This window comes from Pelophylax lessonae, assembly GCF_965119305.1.
Source record: "Pelophylax lessonae genome assembly, chromosome: 4".
NCBI lineage: Eukaryota > Metazoa > Chordata > Amphibia > Anura > Ranidae > Pelophylax > Pelophylax lessonae.
Window position 1 is genome coordinate 58,968,314 of NC_138771.1, and position 21,203 is coordinate 58,989,516.

Genomic DNA, 21,203 nt, shown 5'->3' on the forward strand with positions numbered 1-21,203 from the left:
ACCAGGCTCCTTATTAGATTCCCCCCTTACATCATGGTCTCCATCAAAATACTCCTTACATTAGAGTCTCTTCTAACATCAGGCTCCTTATTAGATTCCCCCTTACATCAGGGTCTCCATCAAAGTACTCCTTACATTAGAGTCTCTTCTAACACCAGGCTCCCTATCAGATTCCCCCTTACATCAGGGTCTTCATCAAAATACTCCTTACATTAGAATCTCTTCTAACATCAGGCTCCCTATCAGATTCCCCCTTTACATCAGGGTCTTCATCAAAGTACTCCTTACATTAGAGTCTCTTCTAACATCAGGCTCCTTATCAGATTCCCCCCTAACATCAGGGTCTTCATCAAAGTACTCCTTACATTAGAGTCTCTTCTAACATCAGGCTCCCTATCAGATTCCCCCTTTACATCAGGGTCTCCATCAAAGTACTCCTTACATTAGAGTCTCTTCTAACATCAGGCTTCCTATCAGATTCCCCCTTTACATCAGGGTCTTCATCAAAGTACTCCTTACATACAGTAAGAGTCTCTTCTAACACCAGGCTCCATATCAGATCCCCCCCTTACATCAGGGTCTTCATCAAAGTACTCCTTACATTAGAGTCTCTTCTAACATCAGGCTCCTTATCAGATTCCCCCCTAACATCAGGGTCTTCATCAAAGTACTCCTTACATTAGAGTCTCTTCTAACACCAGGCTCCCTATCAGATTCCCCCTTTACATCAGGGTTTCCATCAAAGTACTAGTTACATCAGAAGGGAAGGCCATAGGAAGCCTCTGCTGACCTTAATCCTCAATCAGTGGATATTGAGGATATGCCACTGACCCTAGCCGGGGGCCAGATAAAATCTTGTAGTGGGCCGGATGAGGCCCACAGGCCATAGTTTGGAGACTGTTGCTTTAGTTCAACTGATTTCCAGCACTATAGAGGCATTAACATCACTGTTCTTTATACTTCTAGAAAATCAGTGATTTCACCTTGGAAAAGGACTCCAGTGGGAAGATATTTACAGAAGATGGAAAAGGGCGATGTCCTTTCGATCCTGAATACAAATCATCAGCCATCATGGTCGGTGAGTAGCTCCTTTCTGGGACTTATACATTTTATTGAAGATCCATTTGGGCTAATTTGAAAAAGCGAAGAATAAGGTGTGGTAAACCCAGAGGAACCAATTAGCAATACATTTTCCTTGTTCTAAAAGTTAAACGTAAAATCTGGTTGGTAGGAGATCCCGTACCTCATCTTTTTTCTCTAAAGTGCCTTTTTCAAAAGCCTGTTTTTCCGTTCCTACTTATCATTCCGTACTCCTCCTTTCTTGACTACCAGATGGGGACATGTATGGTGGCACCGTCAATAACTTCCAAGGGAATGAACCTAGCATATACAAGAGCCAAGACAGCAAGATTATTCTGAAGACGGAGAACTCCTTGAACTGGCTCGAAGGTTAGCCTTTGATTTCCTCCTTTGATAAGAATCTATTTGAGCAGAATGTCATGGTGTATGATATCCATAGAGTAGACACTATCTTTGAAGTATCTGCAACTTTTCCAGAGCTCCAAATACTTGGCTGCTAAGCTGAATCCATTTGAGGCTTTCCTGTAGCTCAAGTAGCGTGTGCTGGTGTTATTATCTAGAATTTGGCTTATAAACTGGTTAATTTACAGCGTCCAGAAGGAAAAGGCATTTTATTCCATTCAAAGATAATTGTGCTGAATTGTTGTAATTTCCACTAAGTAAAACAGGGTGAAGGTTGTGTGATTATGCATGATGGCTTGTATCTGGTATGTAAATAAGAGCATTGCTGGACTATTATTTAGGCTGGGATGTGTGTTTGTGTTGCTACTATGATTAACTGTGCCAAGGACCTGCTATTAAACTCATTAGCCATTGCTTTGTCATTAACAGATCCAGCTTTTGTTGGTTCAGCTTATATACAAGAGAGTCTTCCCAAAGGAAACCCTGTGGGGGATGATGATAAGATATATTTCTTTTTCACGGAGACAGGAAAAGAGCTTACTTTTTTTGAAAACCTCCTTGTTTCACGGATTGCCCGAGTGTGCAAGGTGAGGATAAGATAAACATCTTTTTACGTACTGCTTTTTAGTGTTTTTTTGGTGATTTGAAGCTGCCTTCATTAAATTGCCTTTGGAATACATGTTATGTAGGGCTTTTATGGTGCAACATCCAGATCCAACATGAACTGTTTTCTTTAATTATGTGCTGCAAAGAGAAAATGGTTTCCAGTAATCTATAGCCAATCAGAACTTGACTTTCCTAGGTTTGTAGTGCATAGACCCCTGGTGCCCAACTTGCGGCCCTTTGGCAATTTTGTGGGGCCCTTGCAGATACTAATTTCTGTTTTCTTATTTCCCTGGTATAACAGAGATTTCTAACAGTCTCATGTAATATGTCCCCAGTCTCCAACAACTCATATTGCATGTTCACAGTCTCTGATAGTCTCTTACAGTATGTCCGCAGTCTCTGGCCATTTTTGCACCATATCTGCAGTCTCTGAATATCTCTTTATCTATTGTACCATGTCTGCAGTCTCTGACAATCTATGGCAGTGGTCCTCAACCCTGGCCTACAGGGCACACTAACAGGCCAGGTTTTAAGTATTACCTTGGGGAGATGCAGACTAGAGTACTGCAATCACTGAGCAGCAAATGATATCACCTGGGATGTATTTCAGTTATCTTGCAAACCTGGCCTGTTAGTGGGCCCTGTAGGCCAGGATTGAGGACCAAGGATCTATGGTATTACAGTGCTTTCAAAAAGTATTCATACCCCTTGAAACTTTCCACATTTTGTCATGTTACAACCAAAAACGTAAATGTATTTTATTGGGATTTTATGTGATAAACCAGCACGAGGTCGCACATAATTATGAAGTGGAAGGAAAATGATAAATGGTTTTCACATTTTTTTACAAATAAATGTGAAAAGTGTGGCGTACATTGGTATTCAGCCCCCATGAGTCAATACTTTGTAGAACCACCTTTCCCTGCAATTACAGCTTCAAGTCATTTTGGGGATGTCTCTACCAGCTTTGCACACCTAGAGAGTGACATTTTTGCCCATTCTTCTTTGCAAAATAGCTCAAGCTCCGTCAGATTGGATGGAGAACGTCTCTGAACAGTAATTTTCAAGTCTTGCCACAGATTCTCAATTGGATTTAGGTCTGGACTTTGACTGGACCATTCTAACACATGAATATGCTTTGATCTGTGTGCGCTATTCTTTTTTAATATACATGCTTTGATCTAAACCATTCCATTGTAGCTCTGGCTGTATGTTTAGGGTCGTTGCCCTGCTGGAAGGTGAACCTCCATCCCAGTCTCAAGTCTTTTGCATGTTTTCTTCTAAGATTGCCCTGTATTTTGCTCCATCCATCTTCCCATCAATTCTGACCAGCTTCTCTGTCCCTGCTGAAGAAAAGTATCCCCACAACATGATGATGCCATCACCATGTTTCACAGTGGGGATGGTGTGTTCAGGGTGGTGTGCAGTGTTAGTTTTCCGCCACACATAGCTTTTTGCTTTTAGGCAAAAAAGTTAAATTTTGGTGTCATCTGCCCAGAGTACCTTCTTCCACATGCTTGCTGTGTCCCCCACATGGCTTCTCGCAAACTAAAAACAGGACTTCCTATAGCTTTCCTTCAGCAGTGGCTTTCTTTTTGTCTTCCTGTTCCATAAAGGCCAGATTTGTGGAGTGGATGAATAATAGTTGTCCTGTGGACAGATTCTCCCACCTGAGCTGTGGATCTCTGCAGCTCCTCCAGAGTTACCATGGGCTTCTTGGGTGCTTCTCTGATGAATGCTCTCCTTGCCCGGCCTGTCAGTTTAGGTGGACAGCCATGTCTTGGTAGGTTTGCAGTTGTGCCATACTCTTTCCATTTTCAGATGATGGATTGAACGGTGCTCCGTGAGATGTTCAAAGCTTGAGAAATTTCTTTATAACCTAACCCTGCTTTAAACCTCTCCACAACTTTATCCCTGACCTGTGTGGTGTGTTCCTTGGCCTTCGTGATGCTGTCTGTTCACTAAGGTTCTCTAACAAACCTCTGAGTGTTTCACAGAACAGCTGTATTTATACTGAGATTAAATTACACACAGGTGGACTATTTACTATTTAGGTGGCTTCTATAGGCAATTGTTTCCACTAGATTTTGGTTGGGGGGGGGGGGGCTGAATACAAATGCACGCTACACTTTTTAGATATTTATTTGTAAAAAATATTTGAAAACCATTTATCATTTTCTTTTTACTTCACAATTATCACATAAAATGTGAGTTTTTGGTTGTAACGTGACAAAATGTGGAACATTTCAAGGGGTATGAATACTTTTTCAAGGTGATTTATGGGAGAATACCACCGGTTACCACAGAACACTTCTCTCTCTGGTCCCCTTGTTTGAATGTGATGGGTAGGTGGTTTCGGACTTTCGTAACATATTGCTTTTTATGGCATGGCCACATAAATGAAGTATAGCAATATTCTTCATATATATATATATAGTAGGTGTTGACTAAAATACAATCAATCATGTTGCCATTCTAAGGCCCTGCCATAGATGAGCCACAGACACTAATACGGTAGAAACATGGGAACTTCCATTGCTAACTTTTTGGAGATATATGATCAAGAGCTATCATCATAATCCTTCCTTTACTACTTGGTGAGTCTCTGGCCCAAAAAAGGGTATGAGGTAGACTTGTACACATGAGGTGTCCTTACACTTCACTGGCAGCATATTTGTTCAGGGTCAGTAGTTTAGGAAGTAATAGAGCCTTAAAGCCCAGCTCCAGGGAAAAGAAAAGTCCTCCTGTGCAGAGGGGCTGCCCCCTCACTGCAAGGGTTAAATGCTCTTTAGGTCTAGAGCAGGGGTGTCAAACTCAATTTAATCGCGGGCCGCATCAACATTATTATTGCCCTCAAAAGGGCCGGTTGTATCTGTAAGACTAGATGTCCAGAGCATCCCCTACTCTTACATAAGACGACAAGAGCCTCCCCACCATCAGAAATTGAGTCCCCCACCCTCCCTTACATCACAGTGCACCCCCTTATCTTGTGCTGCTGCTGGGAAGAAGCTGAAGGCATTGCTGAAAAGCAAAAAGTACTGGGTCTGGAGGAGGGCCAGAAGAGGGCTGGAGCTCTCCTGCAGCTGCAGGAGAGGTGCAAGGGCCACATGAAATGGCTTTGAGGGCCGGAATTCGGCCCACGGGCATTGTGTTTGACACCTGTGGTCTAGAGAGTCCCAAAAAGCAGTTTTACTTACCCGATCCTCCACTCCCCCCTGGCAGCCAGCACTATTCTTCCCTACACTCCAATAGTCGACTGTCTCTCAGAGTCTTCACATCCAATGCAGGGCATTGGACTTGATGACATCGGAGGAACTGGCACCACCAGAGCATAGGGAAGAAGAGGCTGCGGGGACCAGTCTTACAGACCGGAGGGAGTCTGCAGAAGCGGAGGATCAGGTAAATTAAACCCAGTAGGCCTAAATGTGCATTTAACCCTTGCATTGTAGGGGCAGCCCCACTGCAAGGGAGTTTTTTTTTTTTCTTTTCTTTTCATGGAGATCTGCTTTAGTGTCAACTATTTTTTGCACCTTCAAAAACAAGTCCATGGTAGCAGCCCCCATATTGCTAGTATGACAGGTTCCCTACAGTCTTTTATAAAGAGGTTTGATGTAGACATGCATGTACTGTAGGTATTATAATCAGAGTTGTATAAAGTACTCGAAACCCATACTTGAGTAAAAGTACAAGTGCTCGATCAAAAAGTGACTTGAGTAGAAGTACTAAAGTATTCAACATTTTTTGTACTTAAGTATTGCAAGTAGTTTTTTTAAAAAAATTTGCTACTCAAGTACTGAAAGTAAAAGTACCAGTAGTTTTGAAAAAAAATTGCTACTCAAGTAATGAAAGTAAAAGTACAAGTACTGTGTTATGTAGTTATTAAAGAAAGAAGTTAAAAGTTTGAACATCATATTGTTTTTTATTATTTCAAATGCAGATTTTATTTATACATACAGTAGCTTTTATTTTCGTATGCGCTGATAATACACATGTTTTGAGCTTCATGAAACCTGCCATCTACTGTTCTGGCAGTGGTAATTTTATAATTGTAAATAGTAACAATGCAGCACAAAAAAAAATATCGGAGTAGAAGTATTGAAATCATCGAAAAAATGTAGTGAAGTAAAAGTGGAAGTAGGAGAAAAAAATTCTACTCTAGGAAAGTACAGATACCGCCTTTCGGTACTTAAGTACAGTAGTGAAGTAGTTCTACTTAGTTACTATACATCTCTGATTATAATGAATATGTGTTCTTACCAACAGAAGATTAGAATACCAATTTATGTTGTTAAAAAGGGGAAAACCAAAATGGCTGAAAGTGATAAGTGATAATTTTTCCCCCATAGGGTGATCTGGGTGGAGAGCGAGTATTGCAGAGGAAGTGGACCACGTTCCTGAAAGCTCAGCTCCTGTGCACTCGTCCTGGAGATAACTTCCCTTTCAATGTGCTACAGGATATGTTTGTGCTCACTCCAGGGGAGGACCATTGGGCCAGTACCGTCTTCTATGGGGTCTTTACCTCTCAGTGGTAAGCAGAACGTGATTTGTATTCTTGCTGTGTGGGACTATGAGGACTTCTTGTCTTTGTCTTCACAGGTCCCTTGCTGAGACTTGACAACTCGCAATGTTTCTTTTGGTTGTTTATTAGATTCCAATATTGTTGTCTAGACTTCTGTCTTTTATTCTGTATTGGCCCCTTTTTGTCCCAATTTTGTGTTCTCACAGCGTGTATGTCTGACCATGTATATAGAGGGTTCCTGACATTTAATGGAATTAAAGGCAGATTGCTTAAATTAGGAACATGAACGTAGGCCTGTAGCATCTTTAAAATGCAAGTCTGTTTTGAAGCTGACAGCTCATTAGAGAGTATTGGACTTTGTCTCTTAAAGGAATCTTTTCTCTTCAGGAATAATGGAGATGCGGGCAGCTCGGCTGTGTGTGCCTTCTCTATGCACGATGTACAGAAGGCTTTCAGCGGCCTCTATAAGGAAATAAACCGGGAGTCTCAGCAATGGAGTACCTACACCCATTCTGTTCCCGAACAAAGACCTGGAGCTGTAAGTACTGCAATTGTCTTCTTTTGCAAATTATTATAAAAATGATTCTGTCTGGAGGAAAGAAGGGAAAGGAGAGACACTAGTAGAAAATCTGCCGAAAATTCCCGTCCGAGGTAAAATCGTACTATTTTCGGCTAGTGTGTACACAACTTTCAGCAGCCGATGCCGACATTTGCAACGAAAAAAAACGGAGGGACAAACATCAAACTTTTTATCGTCCGTCCCCAGCACTACCAATTTTCGTTTAATGTGTATGCAGTACGTCCGCGAAAAATTGGATACAAAAGACCGCGCATGATCTGAAGTTGCTGACGACCCGGAAATCTAGGAAAAAACGTCCCAAAAAAAAAATAAAAAATCTGACAAGAAATTTCGTGAACATTTATGCACTGTCAACTAAAAACGGTAATGACCGCTGAGCATGAGAGAGAAAAATTCGGAGGATATTTCGTCCGATTTCCGTCAAGTGCATACGAGCCTTAAAGCGGTTGTAAACCCTATAAAAAAAAAAAATAAAAAAAAAAAAACCTGCAAGACAAAGGCATAATGAGCTAGTATGCATCGCATACTAGCCCATTATGTTTAACTTACCTTAAAACGAAGCCCCGACACGGACCCCCGGACATCGATGCGGGCGCTGCCATGATCCCTCGTCGTCTCTTCCGGGTTCGGCGGCTCCGGCGCGCTGATTGGCCGGAAGAGACGGCTCCAGCGCGCTGATTGGCCGTAGCTGCGATGACGTCACTCCCGCGCATGCGCGCGGGAGTGATTTTTCCGGCAAGCTCCCGGCAACTTAATTGAAGGTCCCCCCGGACCTTCAGAGCGCATGCGCCACTCGCGCGAGCGGCTGCATGCACTGTAAATATCTCCTAAACCGTGCCGGTTTAGGAGATATTATTTGTACCTACAGGTAAGCCTTATTATAGGCTTACCTGTAGGTAAAAGTGTCAAAAAGCGGGATACAACCGCTTTAAGACTGGAAGGATTTCCCCCCTTCCTGACCAGGCCATATTTTGCGATTCGGCACTGCGTTATTTTAACGGACAATTGCGCGTTGTGTGACGCTGTACCCAAATAAAATTGATGTCCTTTTTTTCCCACAAATAGAGCTTTCTTTTGGTGGTATTTGATCACCTGTGCAATTTTTTTATTTTTTTGCGCTATAAACACAAAAAGAGCGACAACTCTGAAAAAAAAAAAAACAATATTTTTCACATTCTGCCATATGACAGTCTCAAAAAAAAAAAGAAAATTAAAATCAAAATTTTTTTTAACATTTTAGGCCAATTTGTTTTCTGCTACATATTTTTGGTAAAAAAAAATCACAATAAGTGTATTTTGATTGGTTTGTGCAAAAGTTATCGCGTCTACTAACTACGGGAAATATTTATATCATTTTTATTTTTTTTTTTACTAGTAAGCGCCCATTCACACTGGCGCGACACGACTTGCTGGGGCGACCTGTGAAGTCGCGGTGCACACTTCATATCATTGAAGTCAATGCAAGTCGCCTCCAGGTCGCCCCAAAGTAGTACAGGACCCTTTTTCTAAGTCGGAGCGACTTGTGTCACTCCTATTAGAACTTGTCCTGTACTATTCAATGGCGGGCGACCCACCGTGACTTGTCAGGCGACCAAGTCGCCTGACAAGTCGCGCTAGTGTGAATGGAGTCTTATGGTCACGCTTCTATGTTTCTACAGAATGCAGTCCTTCTTAGTATAGATGTTTCTCTCCCAGTCCTGAGTTTTCTTGGCTATTAAAAGTTTAAAAGCCAGGCATGGATATATTCGTAGCTTCATGGAAAGAGTTACAGACAACAAAAATTGTTGATGGTTTTTCTTTTCTTAAGAAAAAAAAAATCTTGCTAAACGTGGAACTTTTTTTGCAACCTAACATGGCTTTAATGGTAATACTCCCCTCTTGTGGTAAAATGCAGCAACTCTTTATAGGCCGTTAGATACAAATCTATGTTAACATAAGTTGGTTAGATCTACACAGTATTGCAAATATAATACAGTATAGCAATAAAATTTGACAGAGTATAAAATAAAATTTTCTTCTATATTAAAATTAAAAATTAGACATAGTAAAGAATATAAAGTAAACCCCCGTTATTTTGCGGTTCAGTTTTCACAGTCCCGGTATTTTGTGTTTTTTTTTATTAATTAAATCATTGTTAATTCAATATTTTTGTGTTTTCCATTGCTCTTGCTCTGTCTCTCAATATCTTTTATGTGTTGTGTTTCTATTGTTTTAAAAGTGTGTTTAAAGACCTTAAAATGCTTTTAACCACTTAAGCCCCGGAAGATTTTACCCCCTTCCGGACCAGGGCCTATTTTGCGATTCGGCACTGCGTGACTTTAACGGACAATTGCTCAGTCGTGCGACGCTGTACCCAAATGAAATTGACGTCCTTTTTTTCCCACAAACAGAGCTTTCTTTTGGTGGTATTTGATCACCTGTGCGGTTTTTTGATCATGCGCTATAAACAACAAAAGAGCGACAATTTTGCAAAAATAACAATATTTTTCACATTTTTTTATATGAGATTCCCCCCAAAAAATGTAAAAATCAAAATTTTTTAACATTTTAGGCCAATTTGTTTTCTGCTACATATGTTTGGTAAAAAAAAAAAATCGCAAAAAGCGTATTTTGATTGGTTTGCGCAAAAGTTATTGCGTTTACCAACTAAGGGAAAGATTTTTGTCATTTTTATTGTTTTTTTTTTTAACGAGTAATGACGGCGATCTGCGATTTTTTTTTTGCGGGACTGCGACATTGCGGCGGACAGATCGGACCCTTGACTGACACTTTTGACACTTTTGGGGTTACCAGTGACATTTCTACAGTAATCAGTGCTATACATATGCACTGTTACTGTAAAAATGACACTGGCAGTAAAGGGGTTAACTTTATTTGAGAGGGAGGGGTTATATGTGTCCCTAGGGGTGTGTTTCTTACTGTGATTGGCTGTGGCTTCATGTGTAAGAACAGAGATCAACGGTCCTACATAGCAGGACCGTATGATCTGTGCCGTTACACAGGGGAGAAAGACAGGCGGCTTTGTTTACATTAGCCGCCTGCCTTTCTCCCTCTAACCGACGATCGGGTCCGCCGGTCACTCGCGCAGGGGGGTCTGTGAGTGAGCGGGAGCGTGCCTCCGGCGGCGCGCGCTCGCTCCCTAGACCCTCACAGGCTAGTGCCGTAGACCTACATCGCTTTGCCTGTGAGGGGCTGACCGCCGCAGTAAATCGTCGTTAGGCAGTCGGCAAGTGGTTAAAAGTACAGTGAAAGTTATAAAACATGCCTAGGGTGTATGTAAATAGGGTATTTCTATTTCGCTGATTTTCACTTATTGCGGGTGGGTCTGGAACATAACCCCAGCGATGGAGGGGGGGTTAGTGTATATGTCAAAATAAAAATGGATAAGATACAAATATATGTTAACATAAGTTGGGTAGATATACACAGTATTGCGAATATAATACACTATAGCAATAAAATTGGACAGAGTTTACCCCCCCCCCCCCCCCTACCAATACCCATTCAATTGGAAAGAAAGATTTGGGGCTGAGTTGAACTTTTATTCCAATGGCAATCATTCTACTTGTGAATTGCTATAGATAAAGTTCTTTTGTATTTTATGGAATGCCAACTAATCAAGTTCTTTGGATATACCACAGTGCATTACCAACAAAGCGAGACGCCTGAATAATATCAGCTCTTCACTTCAAACGCCGGACAGAGTGTTAAACTTCATCAAAGATCATTTTCTGATGGACAGTGTGGTACGGAGCCAGGCATTGCTCCTGCAGCCACAAATGCGCTACAAGCAGATCAGTGTGCAAAGGGTCAAGGGTCTCAAGAAAACCTATGATGTCATGTTCTTGGGAACAGGTAAGAGACAATGAAGATGTCAGATTTCTATCACTTCTAAAAGAAAAGATTCATTTCTCTAGATTTATTGGGAGCAGCAGTAAATGTTGAAATGCGACTACAGACATAGGTGTGCACAGCCTTTTGTATTAGGGTGTGCACCCCAAAGCTCAAGCACACATGCGTGTGTGTGTGTGTATTTATGTATGTATATATATATACACACATACATATACACACACACATACTCATAAATAAATGTAAAAAACATTTTAAAATATATTAAAACATGGACAGTGTCAGTAGCTTTTCATTTTTATTATTTTTATATTTGTAATATTTTTTACAATTGTATTTTTTAATTATCTTTTTTTACAATTTTTTTTAGAAGCCTCGTTGGGGGGCTTTGGTGAAATATCAGCAGTGAAGAATCTGCGTCGCACGGGGTGATTAGGGTGTGCCCAGGCACACTCGGCACACCCCCTGCGCATGCCTATGACTACAGACATACGTCAATTTTAGATTTTATTTTTATTTTTAATGAATTTTTGAATGGAAATATACTGTAGGTTTTTTGTCAAGAGAGCTTTTATGTGCTGTAACCTATACCAATTATTTATATTCCACACTATACTGATCGGACTTCAGCATAGGCAGCTTTTTATCAAATTAGCGATGTCAAATGAAAAAAACTGCGGTAAATAAACAATTTAAAGCGGCAACTCAGCTGTGAGATAGGCACAGTGAAAAGATAAACGGTTGCATATAGAGCTGCGCTAAATACACATGTGAATAGTGTTAAACTAAGAAAAAAATGAATTCCGTAAACATAAATCATTGGGAACAAATTGTCCCAAGAAAGGATAATCTGTCCTTATGAATAGACACAAATGATTATCATATTACCCGGGAAACAAATTAAATTAAAAAGTTATGGATACCCAATCCCCACCAATAGAGTGCAGCCTCCACCTTATAAATTGCACGCTCACCAGCTGGCAAGGACCCCCTATCACAGAGGGTCAAACGCGCTTGTGGTCAATACCCAGCCAGGGCCTTTACTTGTGCTGTTAGGGTAGATGGTATCAGGATTCACAACAAATGGAGACAGCAAGGATGGTTGTCAGGACCGTCCACAGAGCTCTAAAGGAGAGGATCCTCTTTCAAAGAGAAGGTCTCACAAGGGTTCCCAAAAATGATATTACCCGCCATAGTGTTAAACCAAACTAATTCATTTAGGTTAAAAATAATTGTACTTACATCAAAACGCATAGATCATGCATGGGATGAAAAAGCTGGCCGGCTCCAATAAAACGCCCGTACTTCTGCGATCATCAAACGCGCGGTAACGTCAGCACGTCGCCCCTCCCTTTATCAAATTTGGTTTCAAATATGTTACTGTGAATATTATTTTCTGTAGTCATTGAAACAGACCTTTACCCATGGCAATGGCTTGTTCTATCCTGGTTCTTCCCCTGTCATTATTTAAACTGAAAAACAATTCCTCTTTTTTTTTAGAAATATTAATTTTCTTAGTGTTGCAGTGCAGCACTTTCTGCTTTAATGCCTAGGTGAGAGTGGCATAGTGCTCCCTCCTGGCATGTCCATGTCATATGCCACGTGGTAGTATTTTGTTGAAGGGAGCATGCATACCATGAGATTTCACACATGTGCAGATGTGCCGCAGGTATCAAAAATCTTTCTGAAACTTACGGCACATCTGCGCACATGAAGGATACCCGCGCATGCACACGGATGGTATAGTTGACTGCAGTGCCTGAGATATCAGATCCCAAAGACCTGTTAGATAACAAGATCCCAGAAACCTGTCAGAGACCTGCAGATACCTAGGCTTGCACACAAATGGTGCAGTTGCCTGTAGCGTTTTAGATACCAGATCCCAAAGACCTGGCAGAAACCTGCAGTTACCTGTGTATGTACACACATGGTGCAGTTGTCTGGCAGCGGGGACATTGCAGAAAACTACACCATATATGTGCATATATCCACAGGTTTCCGCAAGGTTTTTGGCATCTGGTATCTGGGACATTTCAAAGACAGATACCAGATCTCATATGGTACACTTGTCTGCAATGTCTCACATACCAGATCCCAAAGTCCTAGCAGATACTAGATCACAATGACCCGGCAGATAATAGATCACAATGTCCTGGCAGAGACCTGCGGATACCCATGCATGCACACTCATGGTGCAGCTGTCTGTAAAGTCCCAGATTCCAGATCCCAAAGACCTGACAGAGACCTGCGAATACCCATGCATGCACACTCATGGTGCAGCTGTCTGTAAAGTCCCAGATTCCAGATCCCAAAGACCTGGCAGAGACCTGCGAATACCCATGCATGCACACCCATGGTGCCGCTGTCTGTAAAGTCCCAGATTCCAGATCCCAAAGACCTGACAGAGACCTGCGAATACCCATGCATGCACACTCATGGTGCAGCTGTCTGTAAAGTCCCAGATTCCAGATCCCAAAGACCTGGCAGAGACCTGCGAATACCCATGCATGCACACTCATGGTGCAGTGTCTGCAAAGTCCCAGATTCCAAATCCCAAAGACCTGGCAGAGACCTACGGATACCCATGCATGCACACTCATGGTGCAGTGTCTGCAAAGTCCCAGATTCCATATCCCAAAGACCTGGCAGAGACCTGCGGATGCCCATGCATGCACACCCATGGTGCAGCTGTCTGTAAAGTCCCAGATTCCAGATCCCAAAGACCTGGCAGAGACCTGCGAATACCCCTGCATGCACACCCATGGTGCAGCTGTCTGTAATGTCCCAGATTCCAGATCCCAAAGACCTGGCAGAGACCTGTGGATACCAATGCATGCACACTCATTGTGCAGTGTCTGCAAAGTCCCAGATTCCAGATCCCAAAGTCCTGGCAGAGACCTACGGATACCCATGCATGCACACTCATGGTGCAGTGTCTGCAAAGTCCCAGATTCCAGATCCCAAAGACCTGGCAGAGACATGCAAATACCCATGCATGCACACTCATGGTGCAGTGTCTGCAAAGTCCCAGATTCCAGATCACAATGTCCTGGCAGAGACCTACGGATACCCATGCATGCACACTCATGGTGCAGTGTCTGCAAAGTCCCAGATTCCAGATCCCAAAGACCTGGCAGAGACCTGCGGATGCCCATGCATGCACACTCATGGTGCAGTGTCTGCAAAGTCCCAGATTCCAGATCCCAAAGACCTGGCAGAGACCTGCGGATACCCATGCATGCACACCCATGGTGCAGCTGTCTGTAAAGTCCCAGATTCCAGATCCCAAAGACCTGGCAGAGACCTGCGAATACTCATTCATGTACACCCATGGTGCAGCTGTCTGTAATGTCCCAGATTCCAGATCCCAAAGACCTGTCAGAGACCTGCGAATACCCATGCATGCACACCCATGGTGCAGTGTCTGCAAAGTTCCCGATTCCAGATCCCAAAGACCTGGCAGAGACCTGTGGCACATCTGCACATGCACAGGGTATGTAAAGATGTGAAGAGCTGCAAGGAATGACCACAGGAGAGTGGAGCTCCTCTTTAAACCAAATCATGCGATTGCATTATAATACATTTTTTTCTTTTTGGAACCTAAAATGTTTGAATATATTGGACAGTAGTTACTACTTACAGCTTTAGTAGCACTTTCATTGTTATAACGCAAACAATTGGCAGGTTCTCCTATTGGGTATTCAGATAGCTGCACTCATTGACACCCATCTAGTAATTCATTTATTTTGATTCCTGGCTTTCAAAAATGTATTTGGACTGAACAAAATCAGCAACTTAAATTGTAATTCCATCGAAACCCATTCTAAGCCAACCCTTACTTTTATCTGAGTTTTGAATGGTCCATTAAAAGGGGAGTAGAGATTAAAGAAATTTGGATCTTGTTTCTAATATTTGTTGCCTTGATTTCTAGATGACGGAAGGCTGCACAAAGCTGTCGAGGTAAATAAGAAAGTGTACATCATTGAAGAGATTCAGCTGTTCCCAGATACTGACTCAGTGCAGGAGCTGCTGCTTGATCACAGCAAGGTAGGAGCATATATCAATGTCAGCACTTGATTAATGAATATATAAAATACATCATGCTGTTATGTGCCCTTTGGTCAACTGAATATAAGAAATACAATGTTACAGCCCATCAACGCAGCTGCAAACACTCAGGTCTGATGTGTGATGCTGCATGCTACATTTTATGAAATTGGAACCACTCCACAAATTGCTTCTTTGGTCTAGAGCGGATGTGTGAGATGATGCACTTAAAGGTAACCTGTGTTTTGTCTATACTGGACAAAGCAATAGTTGAATTTTAATTGCAGCCCCATAGCTGCTTTTACTTCCCTTTCCTTCGCCCCAACCATCGCACTATTTGCCTGGGTAGGCAAACTCACATACCCCATACTTCTGGGTATGAGAGAGCATGTGACTCACTCCTCCTCCTTCTGTGTGATAGCTATAGTGCCTAACGGGTGGACACTCAGGCACCCAACTCTATCATATGAGGGGAAGGAAGAGAGACCCAGCCCTGTGTAAGCTTCAAGTTACAACTTAAGCCTCGTACACACGCAACGATTGTTGGCCGTGAATTTGCGGCAAACGTGCGATCGGCCGATTGTTGGCTTGTTAGTATGATGATTCCGACAACCGTCTGCGACTTTTCGGCCGAACAAAATCTGGTGTGCATGCTATAAAATTTTTGTTGGCCGTCACCACAACGGCTGATTTTCCGTCAGTCAGTACAGATTTCGGCAGACAAAACATCAGATGAGCAAGACTGGGCATGCTCAGAGAAGAAAAAACACACGGAAAGTAAACCATCACATGACATCACTTCTGAAGTTGGTTGTTGTTGGCCGAAAAAATTTGTGTGCAGTCTAGAGCACATTTCAACCAACACAACAACACTGGACAAAAGACGGCTGATAGGTCGGCCAACAATCGGTGCGTGTGTACGAGGCATTAGAGCTTACATGGGACTTCTTCTTCTCACTGCCATGGGAATTAATATCCACTTGCATAAAGGAAACCCGTATTCTGCTCCACTGTCAGTGTGTCATGCACAAAGACAGCTGTCTCTGGTATTGGGGAGCCAATAGCAGTTGCAGGGCATAAGTAAGGACCTGCTTGTGGAAGGCAATCTGCGGCCTCTCTCACCTTACTCCCGCCAAAAACAGGAGACCGGGACAGGTTGCTGTGACTGACAGATGGGCGGGCCTCAATGCGTTTCCGAGGCCCTTACTCCTTGTCAAGCTCTGAAGCTTGTATTCAGGTTTCCTTTATGTTAGTGGATATTGAATAAAATGTAGCTGTTTTATTTCTTACACTCATCTGGCGCCCTGCTTTGTTCTTCTTTGCATAGTTCAGGCACTAGGCACAGTAACTTTTTTTAAAAGAAGGGTCATGTTTACGAGACACAGTAATAGGGAAAAAACTGACCAGAGTCTCTTCCAAGGTGCTGTGTAGTGAACCCTTTCGCACTTTGATATTGGCTACAGAATAAATCGGAGAAGTGCAGTTAAAAGACTTATGTTGTGACAAGGTTAATTGATCTTTTTTTTTTTTTTGTCAATAAAGGGCCTGGTTTATGCTTCATCACGAACCATGCTGGTACAAGTGCCAGTCTCTAACTGCAGCATGTACACAACCTGCGGGGAGTGTGTCCTGTCTCGGGATCCCTACTGCGCATGGAGCAAGAAGGGCTGCCGTAGTATCCATCATCATGTGCACGAATCAAACTCCCAGTAAGTCGCCAGTTTTAACATGTAACCATTGTTTGGTCTGGCTCCAACCATAACAGTTTGTCAAGCATAGTTGTGTTCCTGTGTTTCAGGCACTGGCTCCAAGATATAGAAAATGGAGATTCAAATCTCTGCGAGCAAAAGAATGGCACAGGACCTGGAGGACGAGTCAACATAAAGGATGGTAAGACTTCTTAATACTCATATTTTACTCATGGAAGGTTTAGCTGCTTGTGGTGGGTCTAGGATAGGGGTCTCCAGACTTTCTAATCAAAGGGCCAGTTTACTGTACTTCAGGCTTTGTGGGGGCTCAACTGTGGCCAGTGGGAGTAGAAAATGCCCCAGAATCAGTGGGCATATACAGTGCCCTATCATTGGCTTTAATGGGGGGAATAAGAACCCGTTGTTGGTATCAATGGGATGAATGGTGCCATCGATGGTGTCAGTGGGAGGAATGGTGTTCCATCATTGGTGTCATTTGGTGGAATAGTGGTCCAAAGGCCAGATAAAGGCAAACAAAGGGCCCCATCCATCCCCCGGGGCACAGTTCAAAGACCATTGGTCTAGGGAAGAGTAAAAACAATTACTTATCGAATCAGCCACTCCCCTGGCAGACAGCGCTCTCCCATGCTCCAGCAGTGGACTGTCTCTTGGCGTCATCACATCCAGTGCAGAGCTTTAGGCTATGCGTTGGTCTTAATGACATTGGCCTTTAGACTGCTATATTCAGGGAAAAGAAGACGCTGCAGGAACTGGTCTAGTGGGAAGTAGCAGGTAAGTAAAACTTCCTTTCTGTACCCCTTAAACCTAAACAAGAAGTTAATCCTTTTAACCCAATTTTATTGGGTCTTCATGCCTGCAACAGTCATACGATTGTGAAAAACCTAGGCTGGGTTCACACCTATGCAAATTGGATGTGGGTTTCCCCGCATCCAATTCCCCGGACAGGAGAGTGTGACCAGCTCTCAATGGAGCTCATTCTCACAGCTCCAGGGCGGCCGCAGTCCGCACTGGGAAAGGGTCCTGTGCGTCTTCTGGTCCATTTCAGGCAAAAATTTGGACCTTATTCACACCTGAAACAGAAAACAGGGATGCACTGGACCCCCTGCTGTGAGACCACGGCCGCAGCTAGTGAGAACCCAGCCTTAAACAAACATGTGTGGCCACCCTGTTCCTAGCATGTCATAACTGTCATTGTTTAGGCCAGGCAATGCCATAATCCACAATGCCATAATAAGTGCATTAAACTTAAGTCAAGCTAAATTAGTAGTTAGAAGAACAGCCAAAAAGGTTAGCAACTTCTGAAAAGGATACATATCATTTTATAAGTAGAAGTATACACAACTCCTTTAGAAAGCTGGTGTAAATCCATGAAATACATCTATCATTGGAGAAACATGGAAGCTACCATTGATGGCCTCTCTAATTTTGATATCATAGTATGCAGATAAACACTTCTAACTTACTAATGTGCATACTTGACACAAGACAGAGACTCAGAAACAATTAAAGTCAGTGGTTCAGCATAACAGCCAGGCAACTAGAATTTTTTTTAACAAAATCATCAATGGCATCCCCATATTTCTGTTAATAAAGGTTTACATTTATAACCGAACATATGCCAAGGCCCAGATTCACCTTTTGTTCCCTCTTTTATGAAAGGTGTGCTTCCTTTCTATAGGATTATATGGAGGAAATTGAGTCATAGGTGGGGAGTGGGAAAAAGGTGTCGCGCTAATCACAGCATAAATAGAATCCAACTGACAGCATGAGTCCCATGTGAAATATACAGTCCAAATCAATTCGAAGGAGTGCAGAAAGAGAAGGATCCACCACCAAACAGAGCCACTAAACACTCTTACCAGCTGCTTAGACCCAAAAGGGTCACACAATGCCCAAAGTGCAGATATATATATACGACAGGTAGGATCCAATAGCCTCTATGAGTCTCCTGCTGCTGCAGACTGGTAACAACTCCAATACACTTTTGCTGCACTCAAAAGACATAAACAGTAGATCCCCTCATGGTGTAGTAAATCATAACAGTTTTATTGGAGAAAAAAGAAAGCAGCTTATATGGTGGAAGTCAGTTGTCAGCATTCGGTTAGATTACAGGAAGCAATCGTTGGTTTCCCCACCAACAAGATGGCCGCTGCGTCTCTCGTCTGCTCTTGCGTCAGCCGATCCAGACGCGTTTCGTCATACAATGACGTCGTCAAGGGTGTGGCTAGACGGAGATGCCGCACCAATATATGGCCGAGGGAGGCGGAGCAGCCAAACGAGACCCGGAAGTGGACGCTCACCACAAATGTTCCACCAACCATAGGTAGGGAGTGCATATCTTGTGGAAAACCCTATAAAGTACCTATATGCCTCAATGTGCAATAATCTAGCATTAGACATGTTATCAAATTGGGGCAATAACTGGGCAATGTAAATGCTACAGGATACACCAAGGTTAAACAAAAAAAAATTTCAGGTTTTAATAATTTTTAGACATAAATTGCAGAGAACTAGATTTAGTGATTAAGAAAGAGTGGTCATTTTGATTACTTAATAATGGATGTTCTGTATTTTTTTTCATTCCTAGAAGAGCCACAGTGCAAGAAGATTGTACTTCAACTAAATAACACCACCACTTTGCCATGCAATTTGCTGTCCAACTTAGCAACTCGCCAGTGGCTCCACAATGGCAATGATATTGATTCTTCTTATTTTGTTTTGGAATACGGAGACCTGATCCTTTTTAACAGCCCTGAACGTCTGGGAACATATGAATGCTGGTCAGTAGAAGACGGTTTCAGGAAATTAATGGCCATGTACTGCGTGGAGACAGATGGTCCCGTAAAACCAACTACTCCAAAACCCCACACTGAATTGAGCTTTAGGAAAATAAGCGGCATTGATAAGCTGGTTAACTCCTCCAAATTTGTGTCCGTGTCAGAGGGCAATACAGCTAAACTTCTGGGGAAATCATACTGGAATGAATTTTTAATCATGACTGGCCTTTTTGTGGCTGTGTTGGTCTTTTTAACACTGTTCTTCTTATATAAACATCGGAGTGGAATGAAGTCCATCCTGAAACCAGTAAAACACGACAAGCCAGCCAAGAAGATCCGTAGCAATGGCAAACAGACTGAAAGTTTGCCTTTAAATGGAACAACTGCTCCAATGCCACAAGCGGACCATAAAGGCTATCAGACCCTGAATGACAACTACATTATCAATACTCCTGTTCATGATCCTTTAGTTGCTAGTAAAATTGAGTCAGAATCTGAAAAAAGGCCACTAAACGTTAAGGACACTGTTGTAGAGGTCACGTCAGTAAGCCCAAGACCCCGGGTACGACTGGGATCCGAAATACGGGATTCTGTGGTATGAGAGACTACTACACTAGGAGATAATCCTTCCTGAACTTACAATGCCAAAAGGGACCACAAGTATTTTATGTGTGTGCATGCAAGTTGGATTATGACAATGGTAAACTTTTAATTGTCAACCCAGGCTACCTAAATCCATGGATAGCTTCTGTGTGCAGAGAGCATAAAAGTCTACATTTTGGAATGATACAATGTCATCTGTTACATTGCCATGATTGCCAGATACTGAAGGAGACTTGTGTTTGGAAAAGTACACACTTGGTCCAAGGGTAGCACATTTCCATTTCACCCGCCATTGTATAATTCATGCGTATGGACCATCGATGTTTTTTTTTTAGGTTCAACTCGTATTAGTGGTATCATCCCAGCACTATGGCCGGTCAGAACGACCAGATCTGGAGTAAAGGAGTAAAAATCGCACAAAGAACAAGAAGTTCCTACAAAAAAAGTCTGAAGTTGGTAAAATATTACGGTACCAGTGTAAAGTCTGTACATCACTGTCTGGACTAAAAAAGAATGGCACGAAAGAAGCCACGACTATGGAACCAATATGGACATGCACATTTTCTACAAAAAGAAGCACAATTAAATGTGGCACAATACTGAAACCATGATTAGTAATGGACAGCTACTAGCCGGTGGCAATACTCTACATGACAACACCTCACCAAGCAGGAGAACAAGTAGCCCATCATGAGTATCTGTCAGATGATCTCAGAGTTTCTCTCTCCTCTTCGTTGATCACTCTGTTAAACATACTGTTGATGTTATTTTTTAGGGAGATTTTTTTTTTTTATTTAAATATTTTATTATTTCTCCTTTCTGGTGTTCATTTTTTTTTTTTTTTTTTTGATAATGTGAATCCAGGAATTGGTGTTTGATGCCTACAACCAGCTATAATCTGCCTAAGTATAGAAGATACACAAGTGTATCTTAAAGTGTGAATCATTTACTGAAGACAGCAAAGACCATGTGTATGTAAATATTGTATAGGTACTTTTTTTTTTTTTTTTTTGCATTCGGGATGTTTG

At 42.3% G+C, this 21,203-nt stretch overlaps 1 protein-coding gene across 1 annotated transcript in view; it reads left to right on the forward strand.

Annotated features, from left to right (window-relative positions):
• The window catches only part of SEMA4B (semaphorin 4B), a 100,231-nt gene extending 79,724 nt beyond the window's left edge, over window positions 1-20,507 (forward strand). The window contains exons 5-14 of the mRNA XM_082253225.1: window positions 967-1,078; window positions 1,333-1,449; window positions 1,912-2,069; window positions 6,435-6,616; window positions 6,995-7,145; window positions 10,829-11,042; window positions 14,971-15,086; window positions 16,629-16,795; window positions 16,885-16,976; window positions 19,383-20,507. Coding sequence (XP_082109351.1) covers window positions 967-1,078; window positions 1,333-1,449; window positions 1,912-2,069; window positions 6,435-6,616; window positions 6,995-7,145; window positions 10,829-11,042; window positions 14,971-15,086; window positions 16,629-16,795; window positions 16,885-16,976; window positions 19,383-20,173 — 2,100 coding nt within the window. The 3' untranslated portion in view covers window positions 20,174-20,507. The remainder of the gene's footprint in view (window positions 1-966; window positions 1,079-1,332; window positions 1,450-1,911; window positions 2,070-6,434; window positions 6,617-6,994; window positions 7,146-10,828; window positions 11,043-14,970; window positions 15,087-16,628; window positions 16,796-16,884; window positions 16,977-19,382) is intronic.
• Window positions 20,508-21,203: the final 696 nt, after the last annotated feature.